The following is a 22,148-nucleotide window of genomic DNA, read 5'->3' as shown; positions in this document are numbered from 1 at the left end:
AATGTATATTTTCGCAGCTAAATAAGTAGAAGCCACAGGGGTGCTGTGTTACAGGCACTCCAAACTGTAAACATTCATTTTGTGCACCCTGCTGTCAATCGGGGGTGTCACGATCGGAGTTTTGTCTTAATCTGTGCGGCTAGCCCATATCATCAGTTGGTTCATTCAAGGTAAAGTATGCGCATTATTGTTCTGATCAGTATAGTTTTTTCATAAGAACCCCTTAAAACACCGTTGTTAGGTCACATCGTATTATCGCATTGTATATTTTACGCTGGCAAGTTGGGCGTAAAATACATGACCATTGACTAAGCCCACATAAATCTAATGGAGCTTTAAGAGACATTGAAATGTGTTACTTAGTTGTTACGCATCCAGTAATTTCTTGTAACTTGGTATGCATTGAACTGTATTCCTTGCCTGAGGTGCATCTGGTAACTTTTTGTGCCGTGGTGTTCTTAAAGTATTGAATTTGCACCGTAGTTGGCAGTATAAAAGTGTGTCCACCTGTATGCTTAGGATGATACCATGAGGGAAAGGATCGACCGCAACTGAACATGATGCATGTTGTATTTGTTCAAGTCTGCAGAGTTTACTTTCCTTTTCATTCAGGGAAGCTTCAGCTAGTAAAGGAAGTTCCTACCAACAGGGGCATAAATTACCAATTATAACATTTATGTGATAACACATTCTCTTGTACAAAATGGACAGTGATATTGGGACATGGGTGGGTTGATACATGTGCCAAGTCACACACTCAAACCAGAAACATGGAACCATGTATAGGGGGCATTGCTAAGGGTTTGTCTTGGATATCAGGAACCAGGGCAGATGAAAATAGAAGTTACCACAGGGGGTTGGCCAGTGTATCATCTTTAAACCACTGAGCAATCTTAATCTGTTGTTGAGCCCATGGGTGACATAGTAAGACTGTAAAGCAGCTGATGTTTCATTTTCCAGAACTAACAGGAAAGTGTGGCCTATGGCAAGTGGCAGCAGGCCACTGCAGTAAAATCTGTTAATGCAAGTGTCTTTGACAGTAATAAAAATGCCCAGTATGCATGTATAAGCATAGGATTTGGGTTATTTTAATCAATATCAGACTGAACTATTTGAGCTTTTCCAGATGCTTTGGTCACTATCATAAGAATATAGTCCAATCCAAGGCTTCAACTTTATTGATGGAGGTTAATGGGTCCTCAGGGCATAATCAGATAGCAATGAACTGGGTGTAAAGCCAGACAATCTTAAAGCAATGCCAGTTTTACATTTGCGCATAAATGCTGGACATTGTCATGCCTCTCCCACACTAGACACAGGAAAGGCAGAGAGCCTAGCATTTAATTAGACACATTGTGTGGGTTCTTAAAGATGACATGCTCCACTTGTGATATTTTTATATAATCTGGTCAATGGTGAAACTCATGTTTGTTATCACTTTGCTTGTCCCACGCCACAAAAGTGTCTCAGTTTGATTATGCTGGTTGTCCTTATACTAGACTGTGCCAACATAACTTATGTATAGAAACCAACACAAGTAGTTTAATGTATCCATGCCATGGATGATGAATTCAGATGAGGATTTGAAGGTATTCCCCAAGTCTCAGTCTTATGCTCTCATGAGTTGCAAGGTCTTCCTGAGTCTTGGAGTCTCAAAGCTCTTCCTGCGAACCATTCCATGCATACAAGTCATCAGTAAATCTGTTAATGAAGGCAGGCATCATGCATCATCCCTTGTACATTCAAGTTACATTCAAAAGATTACACCACCACATAGTTCAAGCCAGGTAGCATGACTTGCCAAGTGCCGTAGGCTGGTGTAATTGTCATTGTTGATGAGGCCTGCATTGGGCAGCGTGTCATTGAGTGAGATGTGATGTGCTATGTGATGTGATGTAAGCTAGATGTGCCATCAGTGTGGCCACTGCCTGCTTTCAGCCGGATTGGCTGGGTCGACGCTAGAAGCCCACCATGTCGGACGTGCTGGATATTCTGGAGGTGGATCGGGGCGCGGCCGGGCCGGAGATCAGCAAGGAGCGCATCATCGGACCGCCACGCAAGAAGCCGGGACCGCGCGGCAGCAAGCGGCCCGAGGGCATCAACCGTGAGCTGTATGCGCTGCTCTACACAGACAACAAGGACCCGGCGCCGCTTTTCCCCGTCGAGGATGGTGAGTGGGTGGGAGGGAGGACCAGACTGTGCTGTTAAGGATGGTGAGTGGGTGGGAGGGAGGACCAGACTGCGCCATCGAGGATGATGGGTGGGTGGGAGGGAGAGCTAGACCATGCTGTCGAGGATGGTGGGTGGGCAGGGGGAGGGAGGGAGGTAGGACCAGACCGTGCCATCGAGGATGATGGGTAGGTGGGAGGGAGGGCTAAACCATGCTGTTGAGGATGGTGGGTGGGCAGAAGAGAGGAAGAGGGGAAGAGGGGAAGGGCTGGACCGTGCTGTCGAGGATGGTGGGTGAATGGGAGGGTGGGAGGTTTAGTCTATGTCATCGAGGATGGGTGGTTGGGGGGGGGGGGGGGGGGGAGGAAGAACCAGATTGCACTGTCGAGGATGGTGGGTGAGTGGGAGGAAGGGCCAGACTGTGCAGTCGTGGATGGTGGGTGTGCGGGATAGAGGTTTAGACTGTGTCGTCGAGGACGATGGGTGGCCGGAGGGAGGGCCAGACTGTCGTCGAGGACGATGGGTGACCGGAGGGAGACCAGACTGTCGTTGAGGACGATGGGTGCCCGGAGGGAGGACCAGACTGTCGTCGAGGACGACGGGCGGCCGGAGGGAGGGCCAGACTGTTGTCGGAGACGATGGGTGGCCGGAGGGAGGAACAGACTGTCATCGAGGATGATGGGTGGGTGAGAGGAAGGGCCAGACTGCGCGTGTTCGGCGATGTCACAAGCACTGTGTTCCTCTGTGCTCACTGACATTACGATTTGTAGACCTCATGTCATGCATCCATCGCATTGTATGGTTTTATATGTAGCTCATTTTTTTGGTTCTGAGCATCAGTGTGTGAACATGTCCGTGAGTCTTTTACACTGGTAATGTTGCTGCCTGGCAGAGGTATACTTGTGCGATTTATGGACGATTCGAACGAATAGCTCGAACTTTTTGGCGACCAACTGGTTATTTGCACGGTGTGTATTAGGCCATTCACCCTACTGTAGAATGGAGACGCCTTGTCGTGCTGTGACATAGATATTCTGCAAAACCGCATGTATCATTCCACTATGCTGTGATGCTTGCTAGTACGTTGTCACGCTTGTTAAAGAGAACGAGCCATTTTTGAAAGGTATCACAGAAATTTTCCCACTAATTGCCTATCCTACCCACAGTCAACAAGGGCTACAAACAGACCAAGGCTAAGCTGGGCATGCGCCGCGTGCGTCCCTGGAAGTGGACGCCGTTCGTGAACCCGGCCCGCGCCGACAGCACCGTTCTCTACCACTGGCGGCGCGTGGTGGACGAGGACAAGGAGTACGCGTTCGCCAAGTTCAACAAGGCGAGTACCTTGGCCCATGTAGGCTGCCATGACACTTCGCCTTGGGGTGATAAGATGCGTCTCCGTGGTGTTTTTGTGTTATGGCGTTTTCCAGATGATGTTCTGAAGTCGTGAAGGTCGTGGAATAAACCTAGAAATGTCTCAGCCAGAAAAAAATTATGGTCTTAGCATGATGAGGATGTCCCTTCGTTTGCCAGCGTGCCTCGTCAGAACCTGATGGTTAACAGTACTTTGTCATTTTGGGTGCAGTTGCTGGAAGGCTTCATTGCTTTGTACTGTCTTCGTTAGGTGCAGCTTATTGTAGCGCGCCAACACTGGGCTAAACGCAATTGTGGAAGGATTGAGTAGCATAACTTTAAAAGACCTGCTCCGAAAGTGATTTTCCGCAGCATTCGGCCGGTCTGAACGCATCGACGAAAAGTCGGCTCATTTCGTGAATTGCCGTCCGGTCGGCCTAAGCCTGACCTCCGCAGCTTTCCTTAATGGCTGCCCCTCAGCGGGGGCCTGGGGAGTATCGTCGATCGCGCGCTGGCTGTGTGCGTGATTTGGAGACCGCCTGTGGGCGGGCTTGACGCGTCATTGGGCCGGCTGGCGTGACGCCTCCCATTGTTGTGCGGAGCTGGGCGATGTGGGCACCGCGCGGCGAGCCCGCTGTTGTGGGGAAGTTTGCCCCGGCCTGGTGCGGCGCGCCCATCTGCCATCAGCGTGCCCTGCTGTATGACCGCAGTAAATGTCCGAACTTCAGACGTCATGTGAAGTGCCGCGGAGGGCGCCAGCTCACGCCACTATACGCGGTCGTCAGCGGTGTGCGTTAAAGCCGATATACGACGTGACTGCCCTCTCAGCGGTCGCAGAGGCTGTCAACTGCGACAGGGGCCCCAGACGTGATGGCGCCCCCTGGTTATCTCTCCTCGCTGGGCCCATTTATTTCAGTGGAAGGCTCCGCGCGCCACGCGGGAGTATGCTCAGAAACGGGCTGACTGTAACCCTTAGTGAAGCGCTGGCTGGCAAATGGGATGTTGTAATGGATTGTGGGGCCAGAGGGCTTCTTCTGCGCCAAGTGTGCCATAAATCCCGGCTTTAACAGACGGCGAGCCTCGCTGCGAAGAATGTGCGTGTTCCGTCCTGATGGTTTGTAGGAACTCCTCCCTCCCCCCTCCCCCCTCACTGGCACTGGGTTACGCCGGGTCGTATTCGCTGTCGGTCGCCTGACTGCAGGGCTGGCTGCAGTTGGGCGACAGGACGGTGGTTATGCATATATATATATATATATATATATATATATATATATATATATATATATGCCTGGCAGAAATTTTGTATGTTGCTTCCAGCCAGTGGTTTCCGTTTTAAAGACGGGTGGCAGAAAATAACGGTGCCCATGACTTTCAGAAGCCTGGGTGAGAGAGACGGAGACAGGCACAGGCGCAGGCGCAAGCACAGGCACAGGCACAGGCACAGACACAGACGCAGACACAGGCACAGGCTCAGGCTCAGGCTCAGGCTCAGGCTCAGGCACAGGCTCAGGACGGGGAAGATGTGACACTCTCCTGCAGCGAGTAGGTGACACCCATGACACTAACATTCGCTGAAGTTTTTCACATTCATGTCACTGGAGACGTCCCGCTGGAGTACCGCAGATGTGGGGACAGATTCGCTGTAAAGCATGCGCTGCCCGTGTGTGGTGACATCGCCCCTGTGAACAGCCCTTTTCTGTGTGGCACCGCCGTCACAGCTACTAGGTGATAGACCGCAGGCTAGCATTGCTAGTGTGGTATCGTTCCTCCGACATACACATGTGTGTGTGTGCACATGTGTGTGCGGTCGATACCCACCGTGGTGACGGTCCAGCCTATAGCCGGCAGGATCATATCCCGTCCGTGCTTGGTGCGTGTTCCAGTTCTCACATTGATGGTTTCGGCGTGCTCTGTTTGTTTCGTCCTTTGCTTAATTGAAAGGACCTCCTTTGTTTCTCTGAGTAACACTATGGTGGTCAGCACTGTGGGCACACAAGACCGCAGCCGGCCGGGCGCCCTTGCACCCAGAGATCATCGGTATCCGCACGCGGGCATGAGACAGACAGGGGCGCCACCCCGCTGTCCTGAACCGGGCCGGGACCGCGTGTGGCAGTCGGACGCGGCGCCACGGCCGGCTCACCGTCCGCCGCCGCAATTAGTCTTTACAGCGCCGGACGTCCCGCCGCGCAATTACGGCTTAAGCGGCGCGGTAAGACGGCGCCGAGCTGGGCTGGCGTGCCGGGTGCGGCGCGCCGCCCGCCTGCCGACGGCCGGCCGTCGGCGCACTGTTGACAGCGGTGCCAGCCGCTCATCGTTTGCGCAAGTGCTATGCGAGGTCTTCGTGTGTGGTGAGCCGGGCTTACTGCCGAGCCTGAGCCCGGAGATCAACACACAGCCGCGCTGGCGCGTGTGTTGCGGTCGGCGTCCGCGTGCACACGTACGCCAGTTACTTCCTGTAGGCGGAACGGAGTGTGGGAGTGGGGAGGGGCTAGGAGTGGGGCGGCATTAGGAAATCACGAAACCTCTGTTTCTTTAACATGCATAGCGCACTGAGTAAGCCCGTTGACCTGGAGAAGTTCCAGCGTGGGTTGGTATGGGTTTCCTGGTGTCTGGCTGTGCTGACAGTCTCGACATGGTCCGACAGTCCTCACTGACCCTCAGCCGGCCGGCCGACCGCCTCAGCCGCCTTCGGGCGCCGACGGCCGGCTGGTGACACCCGGCGGGACGTCAAATACCCACGACGAATACACAAATGCGAGTGTGTGTGTGTGTGTGTGTGTGTGTGTGTGTGTGTGTGTGTGTGTGTGTGTGTGTGTGTGTGTGTGTGTGTGTGTGTGTGTGTGTGTGTGTGCGTGTGTGCGTGCGTGCGTGTGTGCGTGCGTGCGTGCGTGCGTGCGTGCGTGCGTGTGTGTGACGGTATACTTCCCCGCGGAGGCCAGACCGGTTGTGACGCCACCGTGCCGTATTTGCAGAAGGTGGACGTGGTGTCGTTTACGGACCAGGAGTACCAGCGCCACCTGCAGGCTGACGGCTGGTCTAAGGCTGAGACTGAGCACCTGTTTGACCTGTGTCGCCGCTTCGACCTCAGGTCAGTTCTCACATACCTGCTTAAATGGTGGGACGGGTTGCTGCGATCGTAAAATCAACGGAGGCATTGTTATTGTGAAAAACGACGAAGGGTGGTAGTGTTGGTGAGGGAGAGTAGCCCTCTGCCCTACCCCCATCCCCCTGGGCCACCCCCTCCCTCGCTGCCCGCATTCCACCGGGCCACTTCCCTCACGGCCCGCACCTCACCGGGCTACGCCTCTCTCACTGCCCACACTCCACCGGGCCAGCCCCCCCCCCCCCTTCCTTCACTGTCCACGCTCTACCGGGCCACCCTCTCGCTCACGCCCCACGGGACCACCTCCTCCCTCACTGCCCACACCCCACCGGGCCAACCCCCCCCCCCCCCCTTCCTTCACTGTCCACCGCTCTACAGGGCCACCCTCTCGCCTCACGCCCCACGGGACCACCTTGCCTCCCTCACTGCCCGCACACCACCGGGCCACCCCCCCCCCCCCTTCCTTCACTGTCCACGCTTCTACCGGGCCACCCTCTCGCTCACGCCCCACGGGACCACCTCCTCCCTCACTGCCCACATCCCACCAGGTCACTATCGCTCTCACTGCCCACGCTCCACGGGGCCACCCCTTCCATCACTGCCTACACCCCTACCGGGCTACCTCTCCCTCACTGCCCGCACACCACCAGGCCACCCCCGCCCTCTGCCCGCAACCCCACCGAGTCACCCCTCCCTCACTGCCCGCACCCCACCGGGCCACTCCCTCCCTCACCGCCAGCGGGCGTCCGCCTGGCGTGATGTGCCGTAATCAGACGTTGAAGTTTCCATGCCGCGTGATTCATCGGCCGTGCCGTGGTGCGGCTCTGGGAACGAGGAGGCGGAAAAGACAAAGTCTTAAGTCGCCCCGGGGCTCAGCCGGCCTGCGATACATCACTTCTCGCAAAGCAGCTTACTGCGACGTCCGCGCGGTCTCACTGGGCGAATGGTGGCGTCGGTACCCACCAGCGGCTCAACGCCGCCAGTCTGTCTGACTCCCCGCCAGTCCCGCTCGGTGCACGGTGGTGTTGGTGCCCACCAGCGGCTCAACGCCGTTGGTTAGTCTGACTCCCCGCCAGTCCTGCTCGGTGCACGGTGGTGTTGGTGCCCACCAGCGGCTCAACGCCGTCGGTTAGTCTGACTCCCCGCCAGTCCCGCTCGGTGCACGGTGGTGTTGGTGCCCACCAGCGGCTCAACGCCGTCGGTTAGTCTGACTCCCCGCCAGTCCCGCTCGGAGGATGGTGGCGTCGGTACCCACCAGCGGCTCAGCGCCGTCAGTCTGTCTGACTCTCCGCCGGTCCCACTCAGCGAACGCTGGCGTCGGTACCCACCAGCGGCTCAGCGCCGCCGGTCCCACTCAGCGAACGCTGGCGTCGGTACCCACCAGCGGCTCAGCGCCGCCGGTCGGTCTGACTGCCATGTGGACGGTGGCGTCGGTACCCACCAGCGGCTCAGCGCCGCCAGTCTGGCTGACTCTCCGCCGGTCACACTCATGGAACGGTGGCGTCGGTACCCACCAGCGGCTCAGCACCGTCGGTCTGTCCGACTCTCCGCACGATCTCACTCGGCGAACGGTGGCGTCGGTACCCACCAGCGGCTCAGCGCCGTCGGTCGGTCTGACTCTCTCCCCTGTGGACGGTGGCGTCGGTACCCACCAGCGGCTCAGCGCCGTCAGTCTGTCTGACTCCCCGCCGGTCACACTCATCGAACGGTGGCGTTGGTACCCACCAGCGGCTCAGCGCCGCCGGTCGGTCTGACTCTCCCCCGGCACTCCCGGCCCGGCCGTCAGGTTTATCGTGATGCAGGACCGCTGGGATCGCGGCAAGTTCGCAGCCCGCTCCGTGGAGGACCTCAAGAGCCGCTACTACAGCATCTCCAGCATCCTCTCCAAGGTGAGGTCGGCGGCTGGTGGCAGGCGGGCGGCCGGGATGCGAGCAGGCCGGAGTCCCGGAGACGGAAGCGGCGGATCTGGAGCGTTGACAGCCCGTTGACGGCCGTGCGACGTTACCTCCTGGCGTGTCATTGCATGCCTGGTGGAAGGTTTTTTCACATGATTTGTAATCACGCCAGACCTTTTAGCTGCGTTGTTTTCTTTGTCGTGAACTGCTCATGCTGGGTTATGTTTACTTTTACTTACTATGAAACTGTACCGGTGCATAGGCGCCTGGCGTATTCTTGTTGGTGACGTTTTTGCAGCTCACTATCGGCGCCAGTCCTGACTGCGACCTTGCGCTTGCTGTTCGTCTCAGCTCTGCGCGGAATGTTTTGATAGCACGCTGTCCGCCTCTGTTCTGTCTTGCTGCCGGGAGGGAGTGAACAAGTGCTTGTGTTTCAGCTGCGTCTAGAGCCAGGCCAGCCACATCCGAAGGAGTTTGCATACGACGCCGCGCATGAGAGGAAGCGGAAGTTGCAGTTGAAAAAGCTCTTCAGCCGGTCACCGAAGCAGGTCAGGCAGCCGGCCATCTGGCGGGCATGTGTTGATATCGGCGTTGGGAGGACGCCACCGGATACCGTCACACTTTTGTGCTGACAAATGTCCGGGAGGTGGGATGTCACGTGATGTGAGCGTGGCGCACAGTATTGTCTCCCAGCTGGTGTTGCGTGACTGAGCTTGTCCCGCTGTCTGTGGTCATCCATGGCATTGGTTCAAGCTCAGGTGGACACTTCCGCAGCTACTCGCGCAGGCATATACCTTGTGATCCTCGTCTTTTGATGACCCGCGCCAAGGCTGCCATCTGACGTATGCAGACCGTCGCCTCAGAGTTCCTCCCCTGAGATCCATGCTGACAGTGACCTCTGCCGATTGCTCGGCCATGACGGCGGCTGACTCTGTCTGTCTCAGACAGAGGTCCTCCCCCGGGTGATCCATGCTGACAGTGACCTCTGCCGATTGCTCGGCCATGACGGCGGCTGACTCTGTCTGCCTCAGACAGAGGTCCTCCCCCGGGTGATCCATGCTGACAGTGACCTCTGCCGATTGCTCGGCCATGACGGCGGCTGACTCTGTCTGCCTCAGACAGAGGTCCTCCCCCGGGTGATCCATGCTGACAGTGACCTCCGCCGATTGCTCGGCCATGACGGCGGCTGACTCTGTCTGCCTCAGACAGAGGTCCTCCCCCGGGTGATCCATGCTGACAGTGACCTCCGCCGATTGCTCGGCCATGACGGCGGCTGACTCTGTCTGCCTCAGACAGAGGTCCTCCCCCGGGTGATCCATGCTGACAGTGACCTCTGCCGACCGCTCGGCCATGACCGCGGCTTACCCTGCCGGCCTCAGACAGAGGTCCTCCCCCGGGTGATCCATGCTGACAGTGACCTCTGCCGACCGCCCGGTCATGACCGCTGACCCTGCCGGCCTCAGACAGAGGTCCTCCCCCGGGAGATCCATACTGACAGTGACCTCTGCCGACCGCTCGGTCATGGCCGCGGCTGACCCTGCCGGCCTCAGACAGAGGTCCTCCCCCGGGAGATCCATACCGACAGTGACCTCTGCTAACTTCTCGGCCATGACCGCGGCCGACCCTGCCGTCCGTGACCGCAGATCGAGGAGGAGCAGCACCTGCTGGCCGAGCTGCGGAAGATCGAGGCGCGGAAGCGGGAGCGGGAGAGGAAGACGCAGGACCTGCAGAAGCTCATCAACTCGGCCGACACGGAACACCGCAAGGCGCAGAAGACGCCGGGCGCCGTCAAGAAGAAGGTGTTCCACGTGGGCAACAAGCCGCCGCGGGAGCGACTGGAGAGCACGGTACGCAGACTCGGGTCCAGCAGAAACAGCGCCCCACTCCCATCACGGCGGTGCGGGAGCCCGGTTGGGCTCCGTCCCAGGCCCTGTTTGTTCTACCTGTGCCCTGTTGCCCGCCAGTGTGATCGGTCCGCTCTTTTTGCGCGTCGCTTATCATCGACGTCAGTTTGTGTATGCTTTGCAGGGAGTCCCGAGTGCCCATCCCACCCTAGTCGTGTTCCGCCATGTCCTGTGTGGGCCGAACCTGCCTCACCTCCGTCGCCCTGCCCCGCCCTCTCTATTGGACTGGACAGAACTGGCTTGTCCCCATCCCTGTGTGATCGCTCTGCCCAAGCCCAGTCTGTCTCCTTGTGAAGGCATGCCCTGTACTGCCGAAACCAGACGACCACTGGCCAGACGCGCGTGTGTGTGTGTGCTCCCCCCCCCCCCCGCTCCTATGGGTTGTCCAGCCCAGCCCAGCCCGCGTACGCGCTGCCCCGGCCGGACCCCCCCCCCCCCCCTCCCCTCCCCTTCGCCCTCAGCAGTCGGGTGGCGAGGGCGGCTCCATCAAGTTTCCGGACCTGCGCAGCAGCGGCGTCAGCCTGCGCTCCCAGCGCATGAAGCTGCCGGCCAGCATCGGCCAGAAGAAGGCCAAGGCCATCGAGCAGCTGGTGCAGGAGCTGGGCATCGGTGGGTGCGGCCGGGCCACCCCCGGTCATCACGGGGCGCACAGGCAGGCGTGCATGTTTGAGTATACTTGGAACTACAATGAAAAGGAGTTGCAAAGCTTAGTGGATCCATCAGGAAAGTTCCAGTGTTAATCTATAATGATATAATGTTGTGTGATATAATATGATGTCTAATGATGTCTGTAGTGATATAATGCTGTGTTATGAACCTGCTTGTGAAGAATAGTCCCTTATGACCTTGTGATATGCTCTCTATGGGTTCCGGTAGTGTAGTGGTTAACGCGTCTGCGCTAATCACTGCGCGTCTGGGAAACCAGAGGTACGGCGTTCGATTCCCCGTGGTGCCTGCCTTTCCTGCGAGGGTGAGAGGCACGCGACGCCATGTAGCCTCAGCAGTTGGGTGCGTCATAAACCCCGGTGGCAATGACGGATACGCTCGGTAACTTTTCTGAGACACAGCTGATGAGCAGCTACGTTGCGCTCACGGCACCAAAAGTCAGGGGCGTATAATCCGATTTAGACCACGCTAACTTGGCAAGAGACCTAGATGACTCAATCACAGGCGCAAAGCGACAACAGTTAGCAGCAGTGTTGCCGCGTGGTGGAGGCCCGAAAGAGGCGCCGTAATGGCAGCACCGCGTGACTGGTGACCCTCTGCCCCGACAGAGATGAGCCCCATGCCCACCGAAGACATCGCCACCCAGTTCAACGAGCTGCGTAACGACATGCTGCTGCTGTACGAGCTCAAGATGGGCCTCAGCTCTTGCGAGTTTGAGCTGCAGACGCTGAAGCACCAGTACGAGGCGCTGGCGCCCGGGAAGGTGAGCGCCGCCGGCCGCCGCAGCCGGCAGATGGCAGGCGGCAGGTGCTTCATGGCCGCTGATATGTGCATGTGCTATTGGTGTGTAGTTTGTAATGGTCGTTTTGTTGTAATTGATGTGTTTGATATATTTGGTACTGCAGCGTGCTGTGGTGTGCTCTATCCCAGTATCATACTCGCGAGAGGGGCAGACATGGTTATGGACAGACTACGGCAGACGACGCAGACATCCACATCACGATGTGGATGTCTGCGTCGGTCCTCTGTGACGCGGTGTGACTCGACTCCCTGTGACGCGGTGTGACTCGGCCCTCTGTGACGCGGTGTGGCTCGGCTCCTTTTGACGCGGTGTGACTCGGCTCCCTGTGACTCGGTGTGACGGTCTTCTGTGACGCGGTGTGACTCGGCTCGCTGTGGCGCGGTGTCACTCGACCCTCAGTGGCGCGGTGTGACTCGACTCTCAGTGGCGCGGTGTGACTCGGTGTGACTTGGCTATATGTGACTCGGTGTGACGCGGTGTGACTCGGCCCTCTGTGACGCGGTGTGACTCGGCTCTTAGTGACGCGGTGTGACTCGGCTCCCTTTGACGCGGCGTGACTCGACCCTCTGTGACGCGGTGTGACTCGGCTCCCTTCGACGCGGTGTGACGCGGTGTGACTCGGCTCTCAGTGACGCGGTGTGACTCGGCCCTCTGTGACGCGGTGTTATTCGGCGTGGCTCGGCCCTGTGTGACTCAATGTGACTGGGTGTGACTCGACTTTCCGTGGCTCGGTGTTTCTCGATGTGACTCGGTGTAACTCGGCCCTCTATGACACGGTGTGACTCTGCCCTCTTTGGCTATGAACCGCTAGCAAAAGAGATACTATTAGAAATGACAGGAAGCATATTTGTTATGGCAGAGTTGTTTTACAAGGGGTGTATGGTTGCGCACGACGGTGGACTAAAATGACAGCACCAACAGCGCCAGTACTTGTAGTCGGGACCACTGATCGCAAGCTACGTTCTCTTCGGTGTAGTTGCCGTTGTTTTTCCCGAAGGTGCCATTTAGCCAGGCGTGACACACGCCCACACGCCGTCTGCTATTATGAATGCTGGCACAACTGAATCACGATCGTTCACCCATCCCCGAGCTCCTGCAATTCTGCGGATGTGTTCATGTTGGTCTGTTCGGCATGGTACACTGTTGACCAGGGACGTGCACTACGTATAGGGTCTGCTGCAGCAGCACTCCCCGGTCGTCCGGTCGTGTTGATTTGATGCGCCGTATCAGTATGCTGCGGTGAGCAGACCCGTGAGAGGCCCGTTTATTATATGCATTAGTGTATATTTAGAAGCCCGGTGCCGCTGACTGTAACCGTGGCCAGCATCAACGGCGTGTCACCGGACAGCGAGAGGGCGGAGAAGGCGCTCAAAGGCGCTCCACGAGGCGTGCAGATGCCGTGCATGCTCGCGTTATATCTTCCTGAAGGTGGTGGTAGCGGCCTGCGACCAGATCATGGGGCCATTGCCCGTGTCTTTTGACTATTCGTTTGGCGACCCTGGAGATATATGGCATCTTGTCATGTTTCCTACGTTGCATTACTGCGGACGTTTGGCATAGTTTGGTGTCGCTTGGCGTAGCAGTTTCCGCTTGATTCACTGAGCGGATGTGCGACGCTGGTGTCGCGTCGGTGTTGTGCCGCCTCCAGTCATATAACGTCAACTCGCATAGCGATGATGTGCAGCGTGTCGTGATTAGTTTGTGCTAAGCTTTCATTGCTGGCGTCAGTTGGCAGGCTCGGCCGCATGTGAGGACGCTGCAACAATCTTTGCTCGAGCTCCGCGGTATATTTTCCACTGTTCGGCCTCCATACAGCCTCACGGACACAGAGGGCCTTGCCGACACCGACATGTAGATTGAGTAACCATGACCGGCACCAGATGGTCTGGAATAATGTGGACCATCACGAAGGCTGAACCGGTCGTATGTGCATTTTCCACGTCTCTATGTGCAGCCATCTGTTGTGTATCGGGCTAGAAAACGTGCACGCAGACAGACGGGCGTACGCTCGGCGATTTCGTGTTTGGATTCGAGCCAGTCGACGTATGGAGCAGCTTCTGGTGGTTTGTTCCACGTATCTGCCCGTGCCAAAGCCGCAGTGGACCTGCGATGCGGGGACCGGTTCGTGTGAGCTGACCCTCGGTATCAGCGCGGTGTACATGCATAAGCTGGGGTGTTATCTGTCAGCGTGAATTAGTAATGTTCGCTGTCATATGTATGCCACACTGTCAGTTGTACATTTGTGACGAACATCGAGCTGTGTGTATGGGTCGTGCCCTGCTCTGGGCCTTCATTTTGTCGGCACCCGCGGCGCTGCTCTGCCTCGGTTTGAAGTCTACCTCATCGCTACGCTACACGCCGTGTCGTGACGATGCCACGGCATGACGTGCCGCTCCGTTTCCAGACGCTGGAGATCCCGGCAGCGATCACACCCAGCTGGCCTCGACATCAACCGGCCCAAGACCATCTCGGAGGTGCTGGACATCCACGGCGGGCAGGGCACGCCCACGGTACGGCACAGGCCGCCGGCAGGGCGCGCCACACGCCCGGCACGGGCCACCGGCAGGGCAGCGCCACCCGGACCGGCTGGTCGGCATCGGCGGCGGACGGGTGGCACACGAGCTGGCTCGCAGTGGGTGGGGTATGTGGGTCAACAGTAGACGGGGCACGTTGGTCAGCAGTGTCTGGGGTATGTAGGTCAGCAGTGGCTGGGGTATGTGGGTCAGCAGTGGCTGGGGTATATAGGTCAGCAGTCGGCGGGTTATGTGGCTCAGCAGTGGGTGGGGTACTTGAATCAGCAATCGGTCGGTTCGTCTGTATCAGCAGCGTCAGGGTCGGGCTCGGGCTGGATCAGCAGATGGCGGTCGCAGGCGGGCCGACAGTGTGGACAGCCCGGGCTACCTCGAGAGGCGAGGGAGGTTTATGGCGCAATTGCTCAGAGCATGGATAGCGTTGCCGTCCAACATGTATCTTATTTTGCTCATGTCGAGGAACGCATTGGTGACCAGTGTCCCGCTGTGGACAGTCACCGGTCGTGAGCTGCTCACGTGTGATGTGCGGCGGCCCGTCCGACTGAGCTGCTTTGCGACCTTTTCACAGAGAAAACGGAAGGCCGCCTTGGAGCAGAGCAAGGTGCTGCACAAGATCAAGGCGCGCACGTGATGGCAGCCGTCGGTGGCGTGACGCAGTGTGCGCCGCTGACGCCGGCGCCACCTGGCGGCGTGTCTGCGGCGGACAGGCCAGCAGGAGGACCGGCCGGTGGCGGACCGTTTGCCGGTGCCGGCCGACACTGGCGGCCGAGGAGCCGCGGGGATGCTTCGTGACCGTAGCCGTGGCCCGACCGTGTCGTGCGGACCGTCAGCAGCAGCAGTGGCGGCGGCCGGCTGCCGCTCGGGGCGCCCAGTGCCGCGGCGGCGGCTCTGCGTACCAGCCGGATGGGCCAGCAGCGCCTGTGTACAGCGCGGGGTGCGGCTGCCAACTGCTGCTCGGGCCGCCCAGCGCTGGAGTGCGGCCGCCAGCTGCCGCTCGGGCCGCCCGACGCGGGGGTGCGGCCGCCAGCTGCCGCTCGGGCTGCCCGGCGCCGCGGCGGCAGCGCCTGCGTCCAGTGTTGGCGCGTGGCCACTGCCGGTGGTCGTTGGACCGCTCCGCCGAGGGAGGGAATACACTCGACGTTTTGCTCACGAGTGTGTATGTAATGGTGATACGCCAGTGGAGATAGGACCGAGCCGGCGGCCCGGCCCGCTACAGAACTCGCTCCCTGAGTGCAGTCGAACATGCTCGCGTGCGCTCCCACCGCCGCCGCCAGGGCGCGGGCGGGCGCGCCGTCACGCGCGGCACAGCACACTCCTAAGCTCTCAGGGTCCGCACTGATGCCGCTCGGCACACACGCACGCCACTGCTACCGTCTTTGGCACTAACAAACCCACACGTCGTGCGGCCGCCCGCCGGCGGGCCGCGGCGACTGCACAGTCCCCTGTCGCGCGCACTCGCACACGCACTCTGCTGTCCCACTATCACGCACTCTGTTGCCCCACTATCTACCCCACACGGTGAAATTGCACTTGTTTTGTGAAAACCTCACTTAAATAGGCACGGCGGCGTGCCACTGGCCCAGCCCGCGACAGCCGTCGTTGCAAACCGGCTCTCGGCCGCTCCGCCTCTCGCTCGCGGGCGTGTATCACATGCTGTCCCGGCGGACGCCGTCGCCATCCCGGGTCAGCGCTAGTTCTCGGTGGTTACGTGGTTGGGCCGCCGCCCGTGGCCAGGGTGACACCAGCCCCGTGCTGCGGCGCTGTCCGGCGGCGGCCGGCTCAGCCGGATCGGAAGCCCTCGCGGCGGCCCTCGTGCAGCGGAATGTAGCGCGTCTCCGGGCTCTCCCAGGACGAGAACAGGTGGCGCAGGAAGCTGAACCGATGGCCGCGGGAGCGCGCGGCGCGGCCGGCGGGCGGCGCGCGCAGGTGCGGCGGCGCCACCGCCGTGCTCGGGATGTGGTCAGCTGCGGGCCGGTCGAACAGCTCAGGCGGCAGGTACTGCACGTAGTAGACGGGCTCGGTGGTGGGCGGCGGTCGCCGGTGGTGGCGGCCGCGCGCCGCAGCGGTGCCGTTGGCGCGCGCCCGGCCGCCCACCGCCTGCAGGACGGCCTTGCCGCGGCGTGTTGAGCCGGTGCTGTTGGTGACGCGGACCAGCCGGGCTGGCGGGGGTCGGCGGCCGGCGCCGCCCGGTCGTCGCTGGCCCTCGGCGCCGCGTGGCCCCTCGGCGGGCCCGCTGCGCACCCCCTGGATCACGATCACGCCCAGGTCGTCCGGGCCGCGCACCGGCTTGGCGTCCGCGGCCGCTTTGGTAGTCTCGCCCGCGCCCGTCGGCTCCGGCTCCGAGGAGCGTGTGGCCGGCTCGTCGGCTGGGTTGGCGGTCGGCTCACCCGGCCGGCCCGTCGGCTCGTCGGCCGGCTTGTCCTGCCCGGATTCCGAGATCAGCTCGATGTTGACGAACGGCTCTGCACTGGGCGGCGTGGCGTCGGTGGTCGGCAGTCGCTGCGAGAACGGACTTCCGAACACCCGTTTGGGTCCGGCGCTACCACCGCCGAAACTGCGCACGTGGTTGGAGCTGATCTCGTCCAGCGGTGGCGGCTCCGGGATCGTCTGCGGGTCACAACGCCACGCGTCGGTCACGGTCGGGGCTTCCACATGACAAAACGAGACTTGGCAGCATTGATCTAGCGTATTACAGGGACGCCACTACAAATGTCAGATGCGGTGTGAAGGTGTAGCTGTAGATAACCAAGCGCTCAAAGTCGTAGTACTTAGCCACCTGACTTCTTGCTTATTTCTTGAAATAATACGGATGAGAAATAAATAGATGAGAGAACTTGAGACCTCGGTAAGGGTCTCAAGACCCGTACGCGCTTGACTGACACGTGGGTAGGGGTCTCTAGACTCGTGCGCGCTCGACTGACACGTCCGTATGGGTTTCCAGACCCGGACGCGCTCGACTGACACGTTGGTAGGGGTCTCCGAAGCCGGGCGCGCTCGACTGACTCGGTCGGACCTCGCTCACCTCCGCGACGCTGGCGGGCGGCAGAGGCGGCGGCGGTGAGTTCCAGAAGCTCGGGTTGGGCCGGAAGGAGGAGACGCGGCAGTTGCCCGGCCGCAGGTTCAGCACCACCGGCTTCCCGTTGGGTAGCACCATGTTCCGCTGGCAGTAGGACATGCTGCAACGAAGCGACACGCGGTGGGCGTCAACCACGGCAGTCACGGGCGCCTGCCCGCGAGTATCACAGCTGTGCTGGGCACCAACCATCTGCCAACACCAACACCCGGCCCGACGAAGATCGCAGCGATCCTAACGCGTAGAAGCTAGCTGACACTCAGGTTTTTGTGTCGGTTGTGCGGGTCACATTGGGACGGGTGCGTTCATGTCATCCAGTGTGGCGTACTGGTACTCCTCACAATTTGAGAGACCCGTGCGGTTGTGCGGAAACCTATCTGGCTTCCACCCACTTGGATTTATCCAGCCGAAACGGCACCAAACACCGCGCTCATAGCGTGTCGCACCGATGACAGCTTGCCTTGGGTCGGGCCGGTGTTTGGACTATCCAGCGAACACCCGGCTCCTGACCTGAGGTTGTCTGGCCAGTAACGTCCGCATACAAAAGTCTGCCGCATGACTGACGTCCGCTCACTGTTATCGGGGGCGTGCAAACCACCCGCCCTCCACATATTTGCATGGAACACTCCGGAAGACGCAGTTGACATCAACGGACAGCGGACTCCAAACCGGCACGCGGTGTATTTTCAGCACCGCACCGCCAGACATTGTGACATGCTTCCGCGCATAGTCGGTCGGCATAGGGGCGGCCCGCGCTGTGTGCGTGTTTGCGCGAGTCTGCGGCGAGAGTGCGCCACTTACGCCAGTGCAAACGGACGGGCGCGGCTGCAGCCTCACTGCGGGCACCGTAGGCCTGTGCCTGTCTGCGTGTCGCCACAGCCTGCCCTCACGCCAGGCGGTTACTGCCTTGGTCACGTCCCCCTGACTGTCGCTCCTGGCGCGTCACCAGCGCCGCTCCGCTGCTCCGTCCGCGGCGCCCCGACGCGTCACAACTCACGTGCTGCCGAAGCTGTTGACGATGGCCACCTTGTCGATGGTCCAGCTGTCGGCGCCGGTGTAGAGCCAGCCGTTGTAGGCGGTGTAGCGGAGCTGGAGCTGGCCGATGTGCCGGATGGCCGGGTGGGCCACCAGCATGCGCACCAGCGGCCGGCCAATTTCGTCACCGTCCCCGCTGACGACGACGGGCAGGGAGGTGTCAGAGGGCGGCTCCGGTCCGTGCGGCGGACAGGCAGGGGTCAGAGGGCGGCTCCGGTTCGTACGGCGAACAGGGAGGCGTCAGAGGACCGCTCCGGTTCGTACGGCAGACAGGCAGGGGTCAGAGGACCGCTCCGGTTTGTACGGCGAACAGGCAGGGGTCAGAGGACCGCTCCGGTTCGTACGGCGGACAGGCAGGGGTCAGAGGACCGCTCCGGTTCGTACGGCAGACAGGCAGGGGTCAGAGGACCGCTCCGGTTTGTACGGCGAACAGGCAGGGGTCAGAGGACCGCTCCGGTTCGTACGGCGGACAGGCAGGGGTCAGAGGACCGCTCCGGTTCGTACGGCAGACAGGCAGGGGTCAGAGGACCGCTCCGGTTTGTACGGCGAACAGGCAGGGGTCAGAGGACCGCTCCGGTTCGTACGGCGGACAGGGAGGCGTCAGAGGGCGGCTCCGGTCCGTACGGCGGACAGGGAGGCGTCAGAAGACCGCTCCGGTCCGTACGGCGGACAGCGGGTCAGAGAATCGTACTATCGTACAGAGAATCCTGTCCAGAGATCGTACGGCGGCGGCCTAGCCTGCCCTGAGACGGTTGAGTCAGCAAAATGCTGTCCATTCTTGGTATGCCAAACATGTGCCACTTATTCGTTCTGTTCTGGATTTCCCCATTCTGGATTTGTTTATTGTCGACATTGATTTACTTGGATATGATGCATGCAACAGCTCGATAGCAGAGTGCACGCCCTCGGCGCCCCTCCCCTTGAATATGACACTGGCGTTGAGGCCCCTGTGTGGGGCCCCATTTTATCCAGAAGGCCCCCTGGAAAATCCTGCCCTCCCCCAACTCGAAATTCGTTGCGCCGCTCTTGCTCAGTGCTAAGTGAACAGAAGACCATGACCTTGACCTCCGGCATGTCTAGTTGATCAGCCAACTGGCCGTTAGAATTCATGGCAGCGATGGCTCATCTTACCACCCATCCCAAGTGCCGTGCCCGCACCGGGCGGCGCTCCCCGGGGCCAGGCGGCACGCCCGGGGCCGCGGCCGCGCCAGCAGCCGGACCGCCAGGGCTGGCGCTTACTTGGTGAGCGGGAAGGTCTCGTTGACGCCGTTGCTGGAGACCAGCGTGACGTCGACGCGGCCGTACGTCTGTCCGTCGGGACCGTTCTGGCCGCTCACCATGACACGGTGCTGGTTAGCTGCAACGGAAGCGACGGTCACCATCCGCCGGCCCCGCTGGCAGGCCGGGCGCGGGCGCGGCCAACAGCGGCCCCGTAAAACGGCCTGTCATGGACGGCATGGTCATACTGGAGCGTCCGTGTACCACGCGCGCGGTAGGACAGTGGAGTCTCGTTGGGCATTCGGGCCGTATTGGAGACAGCTGTAAAAGATATGAGAGTGACGTTGTGCTATTTAGTGTGTAATGGCTTCAGTGTAGGCGGGTCGGTATGGAGCCGATAAGCCCGTTGATTAGGAATGTTGATTCCGTGCGATACCCGACAAAGAAGCGCTTCTTCTCGTTGCCTTCTGGTCCACACAATTATACCTCGCGAATGCGAACGGGTTATATTTTACGGCCTATTTCCTTAATGGGACGGGTTCGGACACTGTGAACCCGTCAGGCCTTAGCCGGCCTCAGAGTTGGCAGACCAACACGACGCTGGGGCCGCCCTGTGGTCCGCTCAGTCCGCACAGTCCGCGCAGTCCGCACAGCCCGCTCAGTTCTGCTCCGCTCAGGTGTAGGCTCGCCGGGCTCGCAGTCCGTTTGATGTGATCCGGTGGTTCGGGATGTTCTACTCCGCCTTAACGTAGTCTCCAGTCTAGTGCCGTCCGATCTGGCCTGATCTTGTCCAGTTTCGCTCGCCCGTCTCGTCTCGTCGCGTCTCTCCTCGTTGGGTTCGGCACCTGGCATGGTCTCGGCCGGTCTGCCTGACACCGGCCCGGTCTGCCCTGTCCAGACCAGTCCAGCCCGGTATGCCGCGGCCTGTTGTCGCCTTTTCTCGCGCGGTCCGGTCTGTCGCGGTCCGAGAGTGGCTGCGCCGGAAGAGAAACCGTGCCCCGGCGCTGTACAGGCTTGGTTAATGCCAGCTCACGGCGTGACGAGCTGGAGTGGATACAGCGCTTCGCTGCCCAGCAGGCCTCCGATTATTAGATGATGATAGACATCTGTCTGATGATATACACTGGCCAGACGAACACCAAAAGACCTGCTGCCGGGGATACCAATAGTGTAGTGGTTAAGCTACGCGTCTGGGAACCCACTGATACAGGGTTCGACTATTCGCGGTCTTCCCCCTTCCTGCCAGGGCGAGAAGCAGGCGGCGTCTTTCAGCATCAGTAGCTGAGTGTGTCGTGAAGCCCCACTGACAACCACACCTACGCGTCGCACCGCTGCATTCCGGTTCACTTGTAAGGACAAAACGTAGTTGTCCGACGTACGTGTCTGTACAACGAGAGAGCGCCTCTCGATGTTTGTAATTTCAAATACGGTTCGACGCATGCCTCCAGCTGGAGGATACAGTACTGTTTGTATGCAGATGGCGTACTGATAAATAGTACACCTATTTGTTCGGGCGCTCGAGCCATTCCACTAGTCGGACAGATGCGCTTTGCTGAACTGTGTCGCCCACAGTCACAGCGCGGAGCCAGTTGGCCTTGCAAGGAACCGTTAGGATCCACGCCGCCCGGGACAGAGCTAGACGGAACCGTGTGGTGCCTGCCTGTCGACGCCGGCACCGATCTTGCCGGGCCCGCTGCAGGTCAGACTGGACTGACGGCCACGCCCTGCACCCGCCACTCCAGCCGGACCGCTGACGGCCGCGCCCGCCGCGCCGCCAGCTGTTTTCCTTTTCATCTCCGCCGCGCGGCGCGTTTTTGCGCGACAGCGCGGGCCGCGAGCGCGCGAGACGGCTAGCGCGTGACGGTTGGTGCGCGTGCCATCGGGCCGGCGACACGCGCCGGTCCGTTGACGGTCGGCTGGGTTCCCACGCGGGCGCGCTCGGCCCCGGCCCGCTCCCACGGCTGGCGGTGCCCCGCTGGCCGGGCTCGGGCGTCCACCGCCGGCGCCAGACGAGACAGCTCGGAATGGTGGACGCAGCCGGCGGCGAAGGGGACTGGCTGTCAAGCGCCTCGTTGTCGAAGATGGGATAGAGCCGCTGACGGGGGGCGCAGACCGCAAACCACGGCGGCGGTATGCCGAGAACTCGGAGTCGTCGAATACTGAGATGTGCGGAGTGTTGGTATTGTCTTAACGAACTATGCAGACTTTGGGCACGCTACTGTGTCGCGGTGATGATTTGGACATGTGGCTCTATCACTGACCGGGGAAACTGGGCTTATCCTAGCCTGTTTGTCTCTGGTTACGGAATAATGTCGATCTAGATGAAAGTCGCAGTCATTGAACTCATTACGTACGTTTGCTGATCCTCATCGCAGGACGCTGAAGACGTATCGCCATGTGTG

The 22,148-nt window shown here is 60.0% G+C and overlaps 2 protein-coding genes across 2 annotated transcripts in view; one reads left to right on the top strand and one right to left on the bottom strand.

The window, feature by feature from the left end:
- The first annotated feature begins 51 nt into the window (after positions 1–51).
- On the top strand, positions 52–15,140 carry DMAP1 (DNA methyltransferase 1 associated protein 1). Its single transcript, XM_037221605.1, is given in 12 exon segments — positions 52–170; positions 1,939–2,170; positions 3,336–3,502; positions 6,492–6,607; positions 8,409–8,511; positions 8,955–9,065; positions 10,161–10,364; positions 10,883–11,030; positions 11,696–11,850; positions 14,294–14,322; positions 14,324–14,399; positions 14,989–15,140. Coding segments are annotated over 11 exon segments (1,371 nt in total). The 5' UTR covers positions 52–170; positions 1,939–1,971; the 3' UTR covers positions 15,052–15,140.
- Positions 15,141–16,199: 1,059 nt separating this feature from the next.
- LOC119098187 (pancreatic triacylglycerol lipase) overlaps positions 16,200–22,148 on the bottom strand; it is a 49,837-nt gene continuing 43,888 nt past the window's right edge. Inside the window, exons 10-14 of the mRNA XM_037221113.1 lie at positions 19,768–19,885; positions 18,491–18,664; positions 17,443–17,596; positions 16,651–17,027; positions 16,200–16,293 (exon numbers count right to left, since the gene is read on the bottom strand). Coding sequence (XP_037077008.1) covers positions 16,200–16,293; positions 16,651–17,027; positions 17,443–17,596; positions 18,491–18,664; positions 19,768–19,885 — 917 coding nt within the window. The remainder of the gene's footprint in view (positions 16,294–16,650; positions 17,028–17,442; positions 17,597–18,490; positions 18,665–19,767; positions 19,886–22,148) is intronic.

Source organism: Pollicipes pollicipes, unplaced genomic scaffold, assembly GCF_011947565.3.
Source record: "Pollicipes pollicipes isolate AB1234 unplaced genomic scaffold, Ppol_2.1 Scaffold_4740;HRSCAF=5597_pilon_pilon_pilon, whole genome shotgun sequence".
NCBI classification, from domain to species: domain Eukaryota; kingdom Metazoa; phylum Arthropoda; class Thecostraca; order Pollicipedomorpha; family Pollicipedidae; genus Pollicipes; species Pollicipes pollicipes.
This window is presented reverse-complemented; position numbering and strand designations above follow the sequence as displayed.